Source organism: Elephas maximus, chromosome 9 (genome assembly GCF_024166365.1).
Source record: "Elephas maximus indicus isolate mEleMax1 chromosome 9, mEleMax1 primary haplotype, whole genome shotgun sequence".
NCBI lineage: Eukaryota > Metazoa > Chordata > Mammalia > Proboscidea > Elephantidae > Elephas > Elephas maximus.
This window is the reverse complement of record NC_064827.1, coordinates 83,689,507-83,709,270: the sequence shown is the minus strand read 5'-3', so window position 1 is coordinate 83,709,270 and position 19,764 is coordinate 83,689,507. Positions and strand designations below refer to the sequence as shown.

Here is a 19,764-nt window from a genome sequence, read left to right as displayed (position 1 = left end):
AACCAGCAAAGATGACTGAGAATGAAAAGTCAGAGGTGGGAAGAAAACCAGAAGAGTACTGTGTCATGGAAGCCGGATGATGAAAACACCTCAGGGAGGAGGGAATGATTTACTGTGTCAAATGCAGCTCATAGGTCAAGTAATAGGAGGACACACCAAGGTTACCTTGGACAGTGAGATAGAGGGAACAAGGAGGGCTTTTACCTTTCATTTTATCCACTTTTATATTCCATTAACTTTAGCATTTATTCCTTTTTAATAACAATTTTTGTTTAATGTTATTTCAAAAGAAAACAGTATTACCAAAGTAAGGAAACCCCTATATATCAACCAGGAAAGCTGTATTTAAAGGGCATCTTTCCTGCTTTGGCCACAATGATGATAATAAAAGTGCAGGCCAGTTTTTGTAATAGCAGTTTTTCTCCAACATAGAGAGATGAGTAACATATATTTTAGATAAATACTTTACAGTGGTGGTTTGAGGTATATGAAACCGGAAAGTGAACAAAAACAGGGACTTGCTTAAAATGGCTTACCGGAGCCAAATGTGGCCATTTGAACAGACTGCCTGTTTTCGATCTGTGAAAGGCAAGATCTCTTTACACAAACTACAATGCTCGGGGAAAGTCTGCTTGTTCATCTTCTTTGAGATATGTCCAATCAGCACCTAAAAAAACAAAGCAGTCAACAATGCTTAGTGGTGAATGATTACCTGAAGAAAAACCCTAACACAAAGGAAAAATGAAATAAAAACAAAAACGCAGTGTTGTAGAAAAGATAAGAGATTTGGATTTCCACATAGGTGTATCTAAAGAGTAAAAAAACTAGACCTTTTACCTGTGTCAACTGGCTGAATAAAATTAATTCCTTCAGGGATCATGTAACAGCAGTGTGAACCATAACCACTAAAGGAACAACTATTCTGAAAATCAAAATCTTATTACTTGCCTCATTTTAGTTGCCTCTGAAACAAGGACTTTAGAGTTCTGTTAGAAGACAAAGTATTTGGCTATTATTTATAATGTTTTGATTTTAAAAAAGCAAAGCATAATCTCTATATGCAAAATATCATGTGAAACACTGTTATCTTTGTAGAACTGTTGTTGTTAACTGCCATCGAGTCGGCCTCCAACTCATGGTGACCAAATGCACAATGGAAGAAAATGCTGAGTGGTCCTGTGCCATTCCCATGACCAGTTGCTGATCTGACTGTTGTGATCCACCAGGTTTTCACTGGCTGATTTTTTGGAAGGAGACTGCCAGGCTTGTTTTCACGTCTGTCTTATTAGTCTGGAAGCTCTGCTTGAAACCTGTACAAAACAACTGAAAGCCCCCACTGACAGACTGGTGGTAGCTGCACATGAGGTGTATTGGTCAGGAAGAGATCCCGGGTCCCATGTGGAAGAAAGAAGTCTACCACAGCAATGCTAATGGCCCTCTGTAGAACTGTGCAAATGTCTTATTCCTTACAGAAGGCTTACAAAATAAAAAGAAATTCAGGATTTTAAAAGTAATTTTAATTTCAACTTAAATGGCCCAAAGACTCATGACTGACCTAGTCTAGTAGTCTACAATCTGAGCTCCACTGATCCTCAATGCAGAGGGACGTCAGAAACCACTGTGGGAGCTGGGAGGTGGTAGTGAGAGAGGTCGACAAGGCAGGGCCCTAGGCCTCATCTCTACCGCATTTTTGCTTTTATCTGCTTTGTTTATTAGGATTATATTACTTTAAAAAACACTGATCTACTTCATTAAATTTTGTTGAAATACACTTCACTGGATTTATCATCAAGAGGTGATAGGATAAACCAATGCTTAAGACCCATCTTCTCTTTTTTTTTTTTAATTGCATTTTTGGTGAAAGTTTACACAGCCAGTTAGGTTCCCATCTGACAATTTCCACACAAGTTGTTCACTGACATTAGTTACATTTATTTCAATTTGTCAGCATTCTTTGTGCCTATACCTATCCATTTGTGCTCAAACATTCATTTTTACTTTGGTTGTACTGTGCTTACTACATCTACATTCGGTGCCACTGTCCCATCACCAGAAATTACAAGTCTCTGAGGTGTAAAGCATACTTTCCCTTCTCCCTCTCGGTAACCACTGGTCTCTCTGTATTTATCTGTTCTTACCTTCTTATAAAAGAGGAGTCATACAATATTTGTCCTTATATACTTATTTCACTAGGTCCGTCCATGTTATAATAGTACGTTTCTTGGACTCTTCGTTGTTCTTTATGGTTGCATAGTATTCCACTGTATGTATATACCACAATTTGCTTATCCATCAATAAGCACATTTTAGGTCTCTAGGATATATACCAACCTAAAAATAATGTTGCGAACGGACACACGCGCACCTGTGTTCATTGCTCCTTTATTCACAATAGCAAATAAATGAAAACAACCAAAGTGCCCATCAGCAGAACAATGGATAAGCAAATTGTGGTACATACATACAGTGGAATACTACACTACCATAAAGAACAATGAAGAGTCTTAGAAACATACTATTATAGGGTTGCTATGAGTCGGAATCGACTTGACGGCACTGTTTGCTTTGTTTTGGTTTTTATATACTGAGGAGTGGGACTGCTAGGTAATAGGGTAGTTCTATCTCTACTTTTTAAGGAAGCACCACACTGTTTTCTATAGTGGCTGTACCACTTTACAGTCTCACTATCAATGGATAAGTTTTCCAATTTCCCCACATCCTCGCCAACATTTGCTGTTATGTTTTTTGCTTTTTTTAAAATCAGTGCCATTTTAGCCAGGGTGAGATGGTATCTCATTGTAGCTTTGATTTGCATCTCTCTAATGGCTAATGATGGTGAACATCTTTTCATGTTTGTTGGCTGCTGAGATGGCCTCTTTGGGGAAGGTTCTATTCATTTCCTTTGCCCATTTTGTTGTTGAGTTGTAGCAGCTTTACATAGATTTTAGAGATTAGACCCTTAAACGATGAGTTGTTTCCAAAGATTTTTAATCAACTCTATGGGTTGTCTATTTACCTTTTAATAGTCTTCTGATAAGTATGTTTTTAATTTTTATAAAGTCCCATTTATCTGTTTTATCTTTTTCTGTTCCTGCATTTGTTGTAGTGTTTGTTATTCTATTTTTCCAAACAATTATGTTCCATACTTTTCTATTTCCTTCCAGGAATTTTATGGTTTTGGGATTAACACTTAGGTCTTAGATCCATTTTGAGTTAGTTTTTGTGTGTGGTGTGAGGTATAAGTCCTGTTTCATTTTTCTGCAGGTGAACATCCAGTTGTACCACCACCATTTATTAGAGACTGTTTCTGCCCCACTGAATGGACTGACCCCTTTTTGAGTATCAGCAATCTACAGATGTTTGGGTTTAGTTCTGGGTCCTCAATTCTGTTTCACTGGTCTGTATGTCTATTGCTGAACCAATACCAAGTTGTCTTCATTACAGTGACTGTATAGTATGTCTTCATATCAGGGAGTGTGAGGCCTCCTCCTTTGTTCTTTTTCAATATTGCTTTGGCTATTTGGGGCTTCTTTCCTTCCCATATGGTCATTCATTTATCAAATTCAGTAAAGAATGTTGTTGGGATTTATATTGGGACTGCACTGTATCTGTAGATTGCTTTAGGTAATACTAACATTTTCACTATATTAAGTCTAATCCATGACCTCAGGGTATCTATTTTTGCAGGTCTCTTGTAGTTTTTTTTTTTTTTTTTTATTGTGCTTTAAGTGAACATTTAAACAACAGATTAGTTTCTCATTCAAAATTTTATATACAAATTGTTTCATGACATTGACTGCAATTCCTGCAATGTGTCAGCACTGTCCCCCTTTCCACCTTGGGTTCTGTTTCCATTTGTCTCGTTTTCCTGTCCCTTCCTGCCTTCTCATCTTTGGTTTTGGGCAGATACTGCCCATTTGGTCTCGTATACTTCACTGATGTAAGAAGCCTATTCCTCAAGTTTGTTATTATTTAAAAAAAACAAAACCCTTGCCATCAATTCTGACTCATAGCAACCCTATAGGGCAGAGGAAAACTGCCCAGTAGGGTTTCCAAGGAGTGGCTGGTGGATTCTAACCGCTGATTTTTCAGTTAGCAACTAAATGCTTAACCACTGTGCCAATCTTTTGGCTGAAAGGTGAACTTCCAGAGTGGCTTCAGTTGAGTTAGCAAGGTATCTAGGGGACACAGTCTCAGGGGTTCCTCCAGTCTGTCAGGCCAGTAAGTCTGGTCTTTTTTAGTGAAACTGAATATTGTCCTATATTTTTCTCCCGCTCTGTCTGGGACCCTGTATTGTGATCCCTGTCAGAGTAGTCAGTGGTGGTAGCAGGGCACCATTTAGTTCTTCCGGGCTCAGGATGGTGGAAGCTGTGGTTCATGTGGTCCATTAGTCCTTTGGGCTAGTATTTTTCTTAAGTCTGGTTTTCTTCATTCTCCTTTGCTCTACATGGGATGGGACCAATGGATATATCATTTAGATGGCCACTCACAAGCTTTTAAGACCTCAAACACTACTCAACAAAGTAGGATGAAGAAAATTTTCTTTATGAGCTATGGCAGGTAGCCTAGATGTCCAAGACCATGGGCCCCAGCCCTCAGCCCTAACTTGGTCCCTCAAGGTGTTTAGATGTGTCTAGGAGGCTTCTAGGACTGTGCCCCTTTTGTGCTCTATTATATATATGAATATACATGCTGTATATGCAATACATATGTAAAAATAATCCACAGTCTAACCTATATATGTATTTGGGTATACTCTTATATGTCCTCTTTCTCTTATTCAGCATACGTATCTATGTATCTGCATGTAAGTTGTTTTTACTGTTGTCATGGGGTTGTATATGCTATAGTATTTACTGTAGTTGCCCCCTTTTTTTCCCCTTGTATTCCTCTAAGTGTCTTCCTTTGCCTTGGTCAAGTTGTAAGGCCTTCCCCTATACTGTTTATTGTCTTTCCCTTCACCAAAGTTAACGCTTGTCTGCCATCTAGTTAATGACTTCCCATCCCTATTCCTCCCCTCCCTTGTAATCACTAGATTGTTTCTGTGTGTAAACCTTTTCTTGAGTTTTATAATAGTGTTCTCATATAACATTTGTCCTTTTGTGATTGACTTATTTCACTCAGCATAATGCCCTCCAGATTCATCCATGTTGTGAGATATTCTGTGGATTCATCATTGTTCTTTATCATTGCATAACATTCTATTGTGTGTATGCACCATGATGTTTATTCATTCATCTGCTATAGGCACTTAGGTTGTTTCCATGTTTTTGCTATTGTGAATCATACGGCGATGAACATGGGTATGCATACATCTATTCCCGTCATGGCTCTTATTTCTCTAGGATATATTCCTAGGTGTAGGATTGCTGATTTGTATATTTCTACTTCTAGCTTTTCAAGGAAGTGCCATATCGTTTTCCATAGCGGTTGTGCCATTTTACGTTCCTACCAGCAGTACGAATCTCCCCACAACCTTGTGAAAATTTATTGCTTTTCTGAATTTTTGATCAGTGCCATTCCTGCAGGGATGAGATGGTACTTCAATGTCATCTTTGGTGAAGTGTCTGTTCATGACCTTTGCCCATTTTGTGATTGGCTTGCTTGTCTTTTTATTGTTGTGTTGTTAAAGTCTTCTGTATATTTTAAAGATTAAACCTTCATCAGATATGTCATTGCCAAAGATTTTTCCCAGTCTGTAGGTTCTCTTTTTACTCTCTTGGAAAAGTCTTTTGATGAGCTAAGCATTTATTTTTTCGGAGGTTCCAGTTATTTAGCTTATCTTCTGGAGTTTGTGCATTTTTAGTTATGCTTGATATTCTATTTATGCCATAAATTAGGGCTCTTAGCATTGTCCCATTCTTCACAGTGTTATCCAGTTTGTTATGATCCACACAATCGAATGCCTTGGCATATCAATAAAACACAGGTAAACATCTTTCTGGTATTCACTACTTTCAGCCAGGATCCATCTGATATCAACAATGATATCCCTGGTTCCACATCCTCTTCTGAATCTGGCATGAATTTTTGGCAGTTCCCTGTTGGTGTACTGCTGAAGATGCCTTTGAACGATCTGCAGCAAAATTTTACTTGTGTGCGATAATGATTTTTTTTTTTTTTTTTAGGTTTTATATTAAAAAAAAATAGTGTTTGATAATTTCCACATTCTGTTGGGTCACCTTTCTTTGGAATAGGCATAAACATAGATATGTTTCAGTTGGTTGGCCAGATGGCTGCCTTCTAAATATCTTGGCATAGATGAGCGAGCACTTCCAGCACTGCATCCATTTGTGAAACACCTCAGTTGGTATTCTATCAATTCCCGGAACCTTGTTTTTCACCAGTGCTTTCAGTCCAGCTTGGACCTCTTTCTTCAGTCCATTGGTTCCTGATCATATGTTATCTCCTGAAATGGCTGAACATCAACCAATTCTTTTTGGCACAGTGACTATGTATTCTTTCCATTTTTTGATGCCTCTCATGTCATTTAATATTTTCCCCATAGAATCCTTCAACACTGCAACTCAAGGCTTGAATTTTTTCTTCAGTTCTTTTAGCTTGAGAAATGCTGAGTGTGTTCTTCCCTTTTAGTTTTCTAACTCCACATCTTTGCATATGTCATTATAATATTTTACTTTGTCTCCTCAAGCCGCCCTTTGAAATCTTCTGTTCAGCTTTTACTTCATCTTTTCTTCCATTTGCTTTAGCATGTTTTCAAGAGCAAGTTTTAGAGTCTCTTCTGACATCCATTTTGGTCTTTTCTTTCTTTCCTGTCTTCTTAACAACCTTTTGCTTTCTTCACGTATGATGTCCTTCCACAACTCGTCTGGTCTTCAGTCATTAGTGCTCAATGCATCAAATCTATTCTTGAGATGGTGGGATATACTCAAGGTTGTACTTTGGCTCTTGTGGACTTGTTCTAATTTTCTTCAGCCTCAACTTGCATAAGCAATTGATGGTCTGTTTCACAGAATTCCAGAACACTTAATTGTGCTCATGAGGAACCTTACATAAATCAAGAGGCAATCATTTGAATAGAACATAGGGATACTGCATGGTTTAAAGTCAGGAAAGGTGCTTCACAGTTGTATCCTTTCACCATACTTATTCAATCTGTATGCTGAGCAAATAATCCAAAAAGCTAGACTATGTGAAGAATTGGGCATCAGGATTGGAGGACAACTCATTAACAAACTGCATTACGCAGATGAAACAACCTTGATTGCTGAAAGTGAAGAGGACTTGAAGCACTTATTGATGAAGATCAAAGACCAGTCTTCAGTATGGATTACACCTCAACATAAAGAAAACAAGAATCCTCACAACTGGACCAATATGCAGCATCATGATAAATGGAGAAAAGACTGAAGTTGTTAAGGATTTCATTTTACCTGGATCCAAAATCAATATCCATGGGAGCAGCAGTCATGAAATCAAATGATGCATTACACTGGACAAATCTGCTGCAAAAGACCTCTTTTAAAGTGTTAAAAAGCAAAGAGGTCACCTTGAAGACTAAGGTGTGCCTGACACAAGCCATGGAGTCTTCAATCACCTTGTATGCATGTGAAAGCTGGACAATGAATAAGTAAGATGGAAGAACTGATGCCTTTGAATTATGGCGTTGGCGAAGAATATTGAATATACCATGGATTGCCAAAAGAACAAACAAATCTGTCTTGGAAAAAGTACAAGAATGCTCCTTAGAAGCAAGGATGGAGAGACTACGTCTCACATACTTTGAACATGTTATCAGTAGGGATCAGTCCCTGGAGAAGGACATCATGCCTGATAAAGTAGAGGCCCAGCAAAAAAGAGGAAGACCCTCGAGATGGACACAGCGACTACAACAACGGGCTCAAGTGTAACAACTGTGAGGATGGCCCAGGACTGGGCAGTGTTTCATCCTGTTGTACACAGGGTCACTGTGAGTTGCAGCCTACTGGAAGGCACCTAACAACAACAACAACATCCTTGTTTTCTTCCATAAACTTTATAGTTTTAGGTTTTACATTTAGGTCTTTGATCCATTTTGAGTTAGTTTTTGTGTATGGGATGATGTATGGATCCTATTTCATTTTCTACAAATGGACATCCAGTTTTGCCAGCACCATTTGTTGAAGAGACTATCTCTTCCCCCATTTAATGGACTTCGAGCCTCTGTCAAAGGTCAGGTGCCCATAGATGGGATAGACTTATTTCTGGGTTCTAAATTCTGTTCCATTGGTCTATGTGTGTGTCGTCATATCAGTACTAGGCTATTCTGACTACCATAGCTGTATAGTAGGTTCTGAGATCAGGCAGTGTGAGGTTTCCTACTTTGTTCTTTTTCCAGTAATGTTTTACTTATCTGGGGGCACTTTATTTTCCATACAAAGTTGGTGATTAGTTTTTCCATCTTGTTAAAGAATGTTGTTGGAATTTGGATTGGGATTGCATTATACGTGTAGGTTGCTTTGGGTAATATTGATATTTTCACAATGTTAAGTCTTCCTAAGTATGAACATGGTGTGCTTTTCCATTTATGAAGGTCTTTCCTGGTTTCTTACAGTAGTGTTTTGTATCTTTGTAGAAGTCTTTCACCTCCCTAGTTATTAAGTATTTTATCTTTTGGGGGGTGTCAGGCTGGGTTCTCCAGAGAAGCAAAACCAGTGAAATATATATATCCCCCCAAAAAATCCATTGCTGTTGAGTCAATTCTGACTCATAGCAACCCTATAGGACAGAGTAGAACTACCCCCTAGTTTCCAAGGAGCGCATGGTGGACTCAAACTGCTGACCTTTTGGTTAGCAGCCATAGCTCTTATAACCACTACGCCACCAGGGTTTCCATATGTATATTTATGTATATGTGTACATATATATGTGTACATATATGTATACACACACACACATATATATGCAAACAGATTTAAATCAAGGAAATGGCTCACGCAGTTGTAGAGGCTGGAAAGTCCCAAGATCATGGAGTCAGGCTTGAGGCTTCTCCTGACTCACATAGCTGCAGAGGCTGGTGAACCCAAGACTGGCAGGTCAAACAACAGGCCTCTGGCTCAGCGGCTGCAAAGGATGACAATCCCAAAATCGGTAGGTAAGCTGCTACCTCCAGTTCGAAGAACCAGAGGTCAGATGAGGATCCAAAGCAAACAAAAGCCAACAAGCTTTGCAAGAAAGTACATGTATACTGGATGCAGGCCACACCCCAAAGGAAACTCCCTTTCACCTGACTGGCTGCTCATAGTAGATCTCATCATGGAGGTGACTGCATCATTACATAGCTGCCAAAATACATTATAAATGCCAAACCACTGAGAATCATGGCCCAGCCAAGTTGACACATTATCTTAACTATTGCAGGGGTCTATTATAACTGGTACTGTTTTCCTGATTTCCTTTTGAATCTTTAAGTGTACAGGAATCTGATTTTTATATGTTCATCTTGTACCCTGCCACTTTGCTGAATCCTTCTATTAGTTCCAGTAGCTTTCTTGTGGATTCTCTATGTATAGGGTCATATCATCTGCAAATAGGGATAGTTTTACTTCTTCCTTACCTATTTGGATGCCTTTTATTTCCATTTATTGTCTCACTGTTCTAGCTAGGGCTTCCAGTACAATGTTGAATTAGAGTGGTGATAAACACCATCCATGTCCAGTTCTTATTCTCAGGGGGAATGCTTTTAGTCTCTCTCCATTGAGAATAATGTTGGCTGTTGGTTTTGTGCATATGCCCTTAATTATGTTGAGGAATTTCCCTTCTTTTCCTATTTTGGTTAGAGTTTTTATCAAGAATGTATGTTGGGCTTTATCAGATGCTTTCTCTGCATCAATGGAGATGATCGTGTTATCCTTTTCCTTTATTTACGCAGTAGGTTATGATTGATTTTCTAATGTTGAACCATCCTGGAGTACCTGGTATGAATCCACTTGGGCATGATTATTTTTTTGATATGCTGTTGGATTCTATTGGCCCATTGAGAATTTTTGCATCAATATTTTTGAGGGATATTGGTCTATAATATTTTTAGTGGTGTCTTTTCCTGGCTTTGGCATCAGGGTTATGCTGGCTTCATAGAAGGAATCTGAGAGTATTTCTTTTCTATGTTCTGGAATAGAGTACTTCTGATGTCAACTCTTCCCTGAATATTTAGTAGAATTCTCAAGTGAAACCATCCAGGCCAGGGCTTTTTTGGTTGGTAGTTTGTTTTTTTTTTTTTAATGACTGCTTTAATTTCTTTTAAGTCTGTTCAGATTTTCTACCTCAGTTTCTGTTGGTTTAGGCAGATAATGTGTTTCAAGGAATTTGTCCATTTCCTCTGTTTTCAAATTTATTGGAGTATAATTTTTCATAAAAAAAGTGTTGTTATAATCCTTGTTATTTCAGATGGTTCTGTTGTGATGCTGCCTACCTCATTTCTTATCTGCATCTTTTTTCTTTCGCCAATTTGGCCACTGGTTTGTTGATTTTACAGATCCTTTTGAAGAACCAGCTTATAGTCTTTTTGATTGTTTCAATTGTTTTTGTTTTACTTATTTCTGTTCTAATCTTTATTTCCTTTCATCTGGTAGCTGACAGGTTCTTTTGCTGTTCTTTTTCTATTTGAGCCGTAGGGTTAAGGTATTGATTTTAGCCCTTTTCTGGTATGTGTTTATTGCTATACATTGGCTGTGACCCAAAGGCTGTTACGTTTTGCTTTCATTTTTGATTCTAGGAATTTTATTTTTAATGTCTTCTATTACCCAGTGGTTTTTAAGCGTGGCGTTGTTCAGTTTCCAAGTATTTGACTTTTTTCCTTGTTTTTCCTGTTACTGATTTCTAATTTTACAGTGTTCCGAGAAGGTGCTTTGTATTATTTCAGTATTTTTAATTTATTGAGGCTTGCTTTATGGCCTATGATATGGTCTAGAGAACGGCCCATGTGTGCTGGAGAAGAATGTGTACTGCGTTGCTGTTTGGTGGAATGCTCTGTATATGTCCACGAGATCAGTGTCTGTGGTTGTGTTGTTTAGATCTGTATCTCTGCTGAGTTTTTCTAGTGGTTCTGTCCGTCGTCAAAAGCAGTGTCTCCTACTATTATTTTAGAACTATTTCTCTTTTTATTTCAGTTAGGATTTGTGTTACGTATTTTGGAGCTCTGTCATTGTGAGCGTAGATATTAGTTATGGTTATGTCCTTTTGGAGGATTAATCCCTTAATCATTATATAACGTCCTCCCTGGTCTTTTATGATGGAGTTTGATTTAAAGTCTAATTTATCAAGGATTAATATTGCCACTCCTGTTCTTTTTTGGTTAGTTTACTTGATTTTTTTCCATTCTTTGATTTTTAACTGCTTTATGTCTTTGTGTCTAAGGTTTGTCTCTTGTCAGCAACATATTCATAGTTTTTTTTTTTTCAATCCATTGTGCCACTCTCTGTGTCTTGACTGGTGCATTTATCCCATTTACAATTAGTGTGATTAATGATACACATGAATTTACTGCTGTGATTTTGTTATTCTTTTCAAGTTTCTTTGTTCCACTTAATTTTCTGTGCTGAGTTCTTTATGTTCGTGGATTGTCTTTCCGTTTCCTTCATCACTTTCTTCATTTTGGTGAATAGGTTTGTTAACTTTTCCTTGTGGTTACTGTGAGGTTTAATACAGTAAATAATAAAACAGTGTGTAATTTTTAGATATTGCCTTGATTTCCTCTCCATCTGAAGTTCTGTAACTACACTATTCATTCCCCCTTTTTGTTTTGAAATGTTGATTTCAGACTGACATCTGTGGCTCCCTGTTTTTGGTTCTGTAGCTTTATTCTACTTTCGAGATGTCTCTAACTGGGTTGGCATTTTGGTGATGCCGTCATATGGCTTACTGTCAGTTTGTTGTCTGCTGTCATTGTTCTCTATCCAAAGGACTCCCTTTAATATTTCTTGTAAGGATGGTCTGGTTTTTACAAATTCCTTTGTTTATCAGGGAATGTTCTCATTTTGCCACTATACTTGAGAGACAATTTTGCTGGAAATATGATTCTTGGTTGGCAATTCTTTTCTTCAAGGTCTTCTTGCCTGCATGGTCTCTGCCAAGAAATCAGAGCTTAATCTCCACTGGAGTCCTTTTGTAGGTGATATTTCATTTTTCCCAAACTGCCCACAGAATTCTTTATATTTGGACTTGGAAAGTTTGATTATGTCTTGGTGACTTTCTTTTGGGGTCTATCCTTTAGGAGGTTCATTGAGCTTCCTGAATGGAAATCTTCCCATCTTTCATGATATTGGGGAAGTTTTCTTCCAACAAATCAAAAATCCTCTGTGCTTTTTATTTTTTCTCTTCCTGTTCTGGGATTCCTATCGTGCATAAATTATTAATCTTCATACTGTCCCACATAACTCTTAAACTTTCATTTTTTTTTGACTGTTCCTCAAACTGGTATCAAGGGATGTCTTCTATTTTGCTAATTTTTTTTACCTATTGTTTTGATTTTACGTCCTTCTATTGAGTTACCTATTTGTGATATTTTATTGTTAATCTTCTGTACTTCTAGTTGGTGTTTTTTATGATTTTGAATTGTCTATTTGTCATTTTGTTCTCGTACTGTTTTCCTGAATTCTTCTAGGGTTTTCGTCTGTGTTTTCCTCGATCTCTTTGAGGACCCTATATGTAATCCTTTTGAATTCCTTATCGGATTGTTCCATCACCATCTCTTCCTCAGGAAGATTTTCTGCCTCTTTATTTTGGTCATTTGGCTGAAGCATCATGTCATGTTTCTATATACGATTTAACACTGTCTGCTGTCTCTGAGACATTAAGGTACTGTTTTATTTATGATTTTGTTTTATCAGTGTGTGTGGACTGGATACGCTTTGGTGATTGTTAATCTGGCAGCACAGGGGCATTCACTTTCTGCCCCAAGTTGGGTGGGGCAATGGTGGGCAGGGTGAGCCCTCATCGCTGTTCACTGTGGGACAGCTGAGGGCGTACTGGGTGGGCACTGCCCAGCAGTACGGGAATGCTCACAGTCGCTCATCAGGCGGGCAATTTACAGGTAAGGAGTAAAGGAGATGACTGTGGGTAGCACAGATGCTCTCTCTGGTGGGGGAGGGGTGGGGCAGATGGCTGGGGCGGGGTGGAGATAAAAGAAAAGAGAGGGTTAATCTATTGCTCCGTGTTCACCACCCACCCTACCAGTCAGGTACCACTGCTGGAGAGTCACCCTGTCTCTGGGTCCTATCTCCTTCCCTGTTTTGTGTATGCCAGGATCCCTGAAGCTTTCATCCCCTTTCCTGTACTCTCTTCTTAGCTGCAGTTTATGTCCTGCTCACCCTGCTTCACTCCAGGTATGTCAACACAGTTTCTCTCTTACTGGGAGTTCTATGATTTTGTCTTCCTGTGGTCCTCACCCAGGGTCACTGCTGGCTTTGTCCCAAAATGGCCCTGCTATGCTAGGCTGTCTGGCAGGGCACTTCTACACTGTATCTCTCCCTGTTCACTGCTGTCATTCGGTTTTTTTCCAAACGGTGTTTGATCTAATTCTATATCCTTTCAATGGATGCTCAGGATTCTAGGGTTGTCATCTGTCTGTTTCACTTTGTTTCTCAGGTCTTTGCTGTAAAGGGACAGCATGGTGTGTCTGACTAAGCTACCATCTTAAATATCTTTCCCTGTAGTGGTGTTTTATAATTTTCATTGTATAAGTCTTTTATGTTCCTGATTAGGTTCATCCCTTTGGGCAATTAACGATTTGGGGACTATTGTAAATGGTATTGTTTACTTGATTTCTTTTTCAAAGTAGTTTCTGTTAGTGTAGAGAAACCCAACCGATTTTTGTGTGTTGATCTTGTACCCTGCAATGATGCTAAATTCTATTAGCTACAGCAGTTTTCATTTGGAATCTTTAGCATCTCATACATAGGATCATGTCATCTGCAAAAAGAAATAGTCTTACTTCTTCCTTTTCAATTTGGATACCTTTTATTTCTCTTAATTTTATTGAGTGGCTAGAACTTCCACTACAATGTTAAATAAGAGTGGGGATAATGGGCATCCCTGTCTCATTCCTATTCTCAAAGGGAAGGCTGTTAGCCTCTCTGTTGAGTATTAAGCTGGCTGTTGATTTTGCATAAATGTTCTTAATTATGTTGAGAAATTTCCCTTCTATTCCTGTTTTGCTGAGAGTTATCAGGAAAAGGTAATGAATTTTATTGAATGCGTTTTCTGCATTGATATCATATGGTTCTTTTCCTTTGTCTTACTTATGTTACATTGATTTTACTTGTTACATTGGTTACATTGATTTTCTAATGTTGAACCATCCCGGTAATTCTGGCATGAATTCCACTTGATCATGGCATATGATATTTTGATATGTTGCTGAAGTCTTGGTTAAAATTTTGTTAAAAATTTTCACGTCTATGTTCATAAGGGATATTGGTCTGTACTTTTCTTTTTTTGTGATATCTTTGCCGGGTTTAGGTATCAGGGTTGTGCTGGCTTCATAGAAAGAGCCTGGTAGTGTTCCTTCCTTGTCTCTGTTTTTGAAGAGATTGAATAGGATTGGTGTCAACTCTTCTCTCAATGTCTGGTAGAATTGTCCAGTGCAGCCATCTGGTCCTGGGCTTTTTTGTGTGTTGGCAGTTTTTGATGACATCTTCAATCTCTTCTTTAGTAATGAGTCTGTTTAAATTTTCTACCTCTGTTTATGTTAGAGTGGGTAGTTTACAGGAATTTTTTGGAGTATAACTTTTCACAGTAATCAGTTATGATCTTCTTTATCTCTGTTGGATTGGTTGTAATGTGACCAATTTCATTTCTTAATTTGATTATTTGCTGCTTTTTTTTCTTCTTTTGTCAATCTAGCCAGTGGGTTTTTTTTTTTTAATTGTGTTTTAGATAAAAGTTTACAAAGCAAGTCAGTCTTTCATACAAAAAGTTACACAAACCTTGCTGTGTACTCCTAGCTGCTCTCCTCCAATGAGACAGCACATTCCTCCTCTCCACTCTGTATTCCCCATGTCCATTCAACCTGCTACTGTCCCCCTTTTCCTTTCGCCACCGGACAGGAGTCACCCACACAGTCTCATGTGTCTATTTGAGCCACGAAGTTCACTCCTCACCAGCATCATTTTCTATCTTATAGTCCAGGCCAATCCCTCTCTGTAGAGTTGGTTTCAGGCATGGTTTCAATCTTGGGCTATCAAAGGGTCCAGGGACCATGACCATCAGGGTCCCTCCAGTCTCAGACCATTAAGCCTGCCCGGTCTTTTCATAAGAATTTGAGATCTGCATCCCACTGTTCTCCTGCTCCATCAGGGATTCTCTATTGTGTTCCCTGTCAGGGCAGTGATTGGTGGTAGCTGGGCACCATCTAGTTCTTCCGGTCTCGGGCTGATGGAGTCTCTGGTTTATGTGGCCCTTTCTGTCTCTTGTGGTCATATTTACCTTGTGTCTTTGGTGTTCTTCATTCTCCTTTGCTCCAGGTGAGTTGAGACTAATTGATGTATCTTAGATGGCTGCCTGCTAGCATCTAAAACCCCAGATGCCTCTCACCAAGTGGGATGCAGAACATTTTCTTAATGTATTTTGTTATGCCAATTGACCTAGATGTTGGTTTGACTCTTTTATTGATCCTTTCAAAGAACCGACTTCTGATTTTGTTAGTTCTTCGAACTGTTTTCCTATTTTCAACTTTGTGTATTCCTGCCCTAATCTTTACTATTTCTTTTTAGCTGGTAGCTTTTGGCTTCTTTTGCTCTTCCTTTTCTGTTTGTTCAAGTTGTTGGTTTAATTTAATGATTTTGGATCTTTCTTCTTTTTTAATGTAGGCATTTATTGCTGTACATTTCCCTCTGAGTACTGCTTTTGTGGTATTTCAAAAGTTTTGATATGTTGTGTTTTCATTTTCATTTAATTCTAGCAATTTTTAATTTTACCTTTGATTTCTTCTATGACCAAGAGCTTTAGGTAGTGTATTAGTTTCCATGTATTTTTCCCCCTTATTCATCTTGCTGATTTCAGTCTTTTTTAATCTGTTGAGGCTTCTTTTGTGTCTTAGCGTGTGGTTTGGTTTGTTGTGGAAAATGATCCACGTGCACTGGAGAACGTGTATTGTTCTGATGCTGGGTTAAGTGTCCCATATACGTCCATCAGATCCAATTGGCGTACAGTTTTATTCAAGTTCTCGATGTCTTTAGTGCTTCTTTTTCTTTTCAGGTATTTCGTCTATAATCGAAAAGTGGCACCTATAATTGGAAGTGGTATTTTGGAGTTTTCTATATCTCCTTTCATAGTAGTATTTGTTTCAGGTATTTTGGTGAATTGCTGTTAGATACATATATAACTGTGATGTCTTCTTGCTGAATTGACCCTTTTATCATGTATTTCCTTTAACTCTTGTAATAGATTTTAATATAAAGTCTATTTTATCAGGTATCAGTATGGCCATCCTGTTCTTTTTTGTTTATTGGTTACATGGAATATTCTTCTCCAACCTTATATTCTCAGTCCATTTGTGTCCTTGTCTAAGGTGTGTTTCTTATAGACAGCAAAAGGAAGGATCATGTTTTCTTATCCATTCTGCCACTCTTTTGCATGGGGCATTTAGACCATTTATATTTAAGGTTATTAATGAAAATGAATTGTCTAACTCACTCATTTTACTGTTTGTTTTTTGACTGTTTTTTATCTTGTTTTTTTATTCTGATTTTTGCTTTTGTTTGTATTTGGATTCTTTCTTATGATGAACCTTTTTGTTATCTTCCTTCTTAATGTTTCTTCTTGGTGATTTCTTAGTGGTTACTATGTTACATTACACAACTTACAAGAATGTAATTAATATATGAACAGTTAATATTCTACTGTAACATAATAAATCTACTCTTGTAATGCTCCTCCCTCCCCCATTTCTATTGGTATGTCTCCAATGACATCAATATACAACCTATATTCAATAAATTTACCTTGTACTTATTTCTTAATGCTCTTGCCTTTCCAGTTGGAATACTCCCTTGAGTAATGCTTGCAAAGCTGGTCTGGTAGTGGCAATTCTCAGAGCTTTGTTTGGGAATGTCTTGATTTCCCCTCGTTTTTGAATGACAATTTTGCTGGGTTAAAGAATTCTTGGTTGCAATTGTTTTGGTTCACTATTTTATATGTGTCACTTCATTGTCTTCTGGCCTCTAGAGTTTCTGGGAAGAAATCCACACTGATTCTCATGAAAGACCCTTGGTATGTTATGTTGCATTTTTCTCTTGCTGCTTTTAGAATTCTCTCTTTGGTTTTTAAGAATTTTATTAGGATATGGAACAGAGTTGGTCTTTCTGTGTGTCTCTTCTGATTGAGGTTCATGCAGCTTCCTGTATTTGCAGCCTGGCTCTCTGTTCAGGTCTGGGAATTTTGATTAGTTCTTGGAAAACTGTTTCTGTGCCTTTATTGCTGTCATGGTGCTCTGGAATTCCAACAATTCTAAAGTCAGATTTCTTAGTTGGTCTTTCCGCTTGTATCTCTTGAGACTCGATAAATTATTTTGTCTTGTAGTTCACTTATTCTATCTTCTACCTGTTTGACTATTGTTTTGCTTGTTTTTTCTAATTCAGATGTTCTATTCTTCAGTTTCAGTAGTTCTTTTTCCTTTAAGTCTCTTATTTTGTTCCTGTTTGTTTCCTGATCTCCACTTGTTTGTTTTCTATGTGCTTCTTGCTTTCTTTAAACATATTTAGCACCACAGTCTGAAAATTATTGATTCTTCGCATTATTCTGGCCTCCACAGGAGAGATCTACTTTTTTTCATGTTTTGCTTTTGATAGTTCCTTCTTCTTTTGTCATTTTGTGTGTTTTTACCATTTTTTGTTGAACTTGGGTCAATTTGTTAACTTTTTTTTTGCCTTGAATTTTGTATTCTGTTTATTGTGGGAAAATTTTCTGATTGGATGCCCTGGTGGCACAGTGGCCAAGCACCTTGCTGCCACCTGAGAGGTCAGGGCTCGCAACCCACCAGCTGCTCTGTAGGAGAAAGATGTGACAGACCACCCCCACAAAGACTCACAGCCCTGGGAATCCCACAGGGCAGCTCCCCTCAGCCCCACAGGCTTGCTCTGAGTCAGAATGACCCAACAGCAGTGGATTTGTATCTTCTTCTGAGAAACAAGTTGGGCTAAAGCTTCCTCAGAGTAGCTCCTTTTCTGTGTTCCTTGGTTGGGGTACTACCTAGCCCTGTCCCAAAATGGCTTTGATGAGTGAGCACATGATGTTAGCGATAGGATCTTTCAGCTTCTGTGCCGACCCCATTCCTCTGCTCCCCTGCTTCTGGACTCACCCCAACTTTCCAATAACTCAGCTGCTGTCTGGAGTTCTGAGATCTCAGTCTGTTTGTTTTTACTCATTGTTTATTGACTTAGTTGCTGGGGGAGTAAATGGGCACATCCACTCACTTTGCCATCTTGCTCTGCCTCCCATATTCTCTTAGTAACAGATAATGTCTTTCAAGATTTTGAATCCATTTCTGTTTAACTTCTTGGGGAGGAATTCTTTACATCAGTCATTCAAGATAATTAACTCACTTAAGTTGCAAAGGGTATCCTAATATTTCATAAGTTTGTAAACGCTATGTATGTAATTTACAAATTTAAAGCTATTAAATTTTACCCTAATTTAAAAATCCTAAGCCTCTTTATAGTCCCTTACATCAGGGATGCCTCCCCCATTCCTCTTATCTAGATAGGCCATAAATTCATATAGTGGTATAATGATGAAAACTGCTGAGAATTCCTCCAGTACTCACACACCCAAATTTTACATAAAGCAGGATTGCTTCTAGATGCTATTAATAACCTTCTTGATCATGCAAGCCCAACTTTGCCACTTTAACTCACGCATTCTCAATGGGGGTGATATCACTTCCAAGAGGGGAAAAAATTGGTTCTTGGGCAGTGAAAAAAACCTTACTCTTATGTATAAAGAACTGATATACATAAACAGATACATGTCATTACCTGTGGTATTAACATTTTATAGGTGGGGCAATTAGGGAAAAACATCTAAAAAGGCTCCTTCTTGGGGGAGGGGAGGGTAATAAAGAAAAAAAGGTTGAGAAATGCTGGTCTAACTATATCAACATGCCAAGCTGAGGAGCTCAGAAACAATTATTACTAAATCAGCTTCCAAGGTTAAAAGTTTTTATGCACATAGTTGGATTTTTAAAACTTATCACCCATTGTCTTCAATGAAAACTCTGCTGTTATTAAAAAAACTCAGTAGTTATTGATGGGCAACGGTATAATCTTCCCTTTAAACTTGATCGTTGGAACCTCATGCTAAATATAGCTTCCCCAAGCTCATTCAGCATCCTGACAATTATACTAAATGGTTGCTAATCAACATTCATTGCATACTCTAAAAAGTTTGTGGTAATACCTCATTAGCCCCTACAATACCCCTGCCAGGTCCTATAAAACAGTGATAACCAGAAAACTGTTGCAGTCAATTTAAAACACAGTGAAACAATATTTAAAAGTTGACTTCTAAGGAAGAAAGAAGGCACTTAAATGAACAGACATCTTAACTACTTTTAAGATTATGGTGAATAGATCACATTAACAATAATTTTACAAGTACACACACACACACTCTCCAACAAGAAAATGCAACAAATGATTTAACATTAGGGATTTAGATAACTGAGTTTACTGTCTTCAATTAATAGTTTAAATATTTTAGCATTCCTTAGAACACAATTTCTTCAGGATTTTAGCAGTTGTTACCTGAAAAAAGGTTTCATGGTCCATA

The 19,764-nt window shown here is 38.0% G+C and overlaps 1 protein-coding gene across 1 annotated transcript in view; it reads right to left on the bottom strand.

The window, feature by feature from the left end:
* Positions 1-19,764, bottom strand: part of GTF3C4 (general transcription factor IIIC subunit 4) — a 48,168-nt gene that overhangs the window by 19,176 nt on the left and 9,228 nt on the right. The window contains exon 3 of the mRNA XM_049895141.1: positions 537-667. Within this exon, the coding sequence (XP_049751098.1) occupies positions 537-667 (131 nt within the window). The remainder of the gene's footprint in view (positions 1-536; positions 668-19,764) is intronic.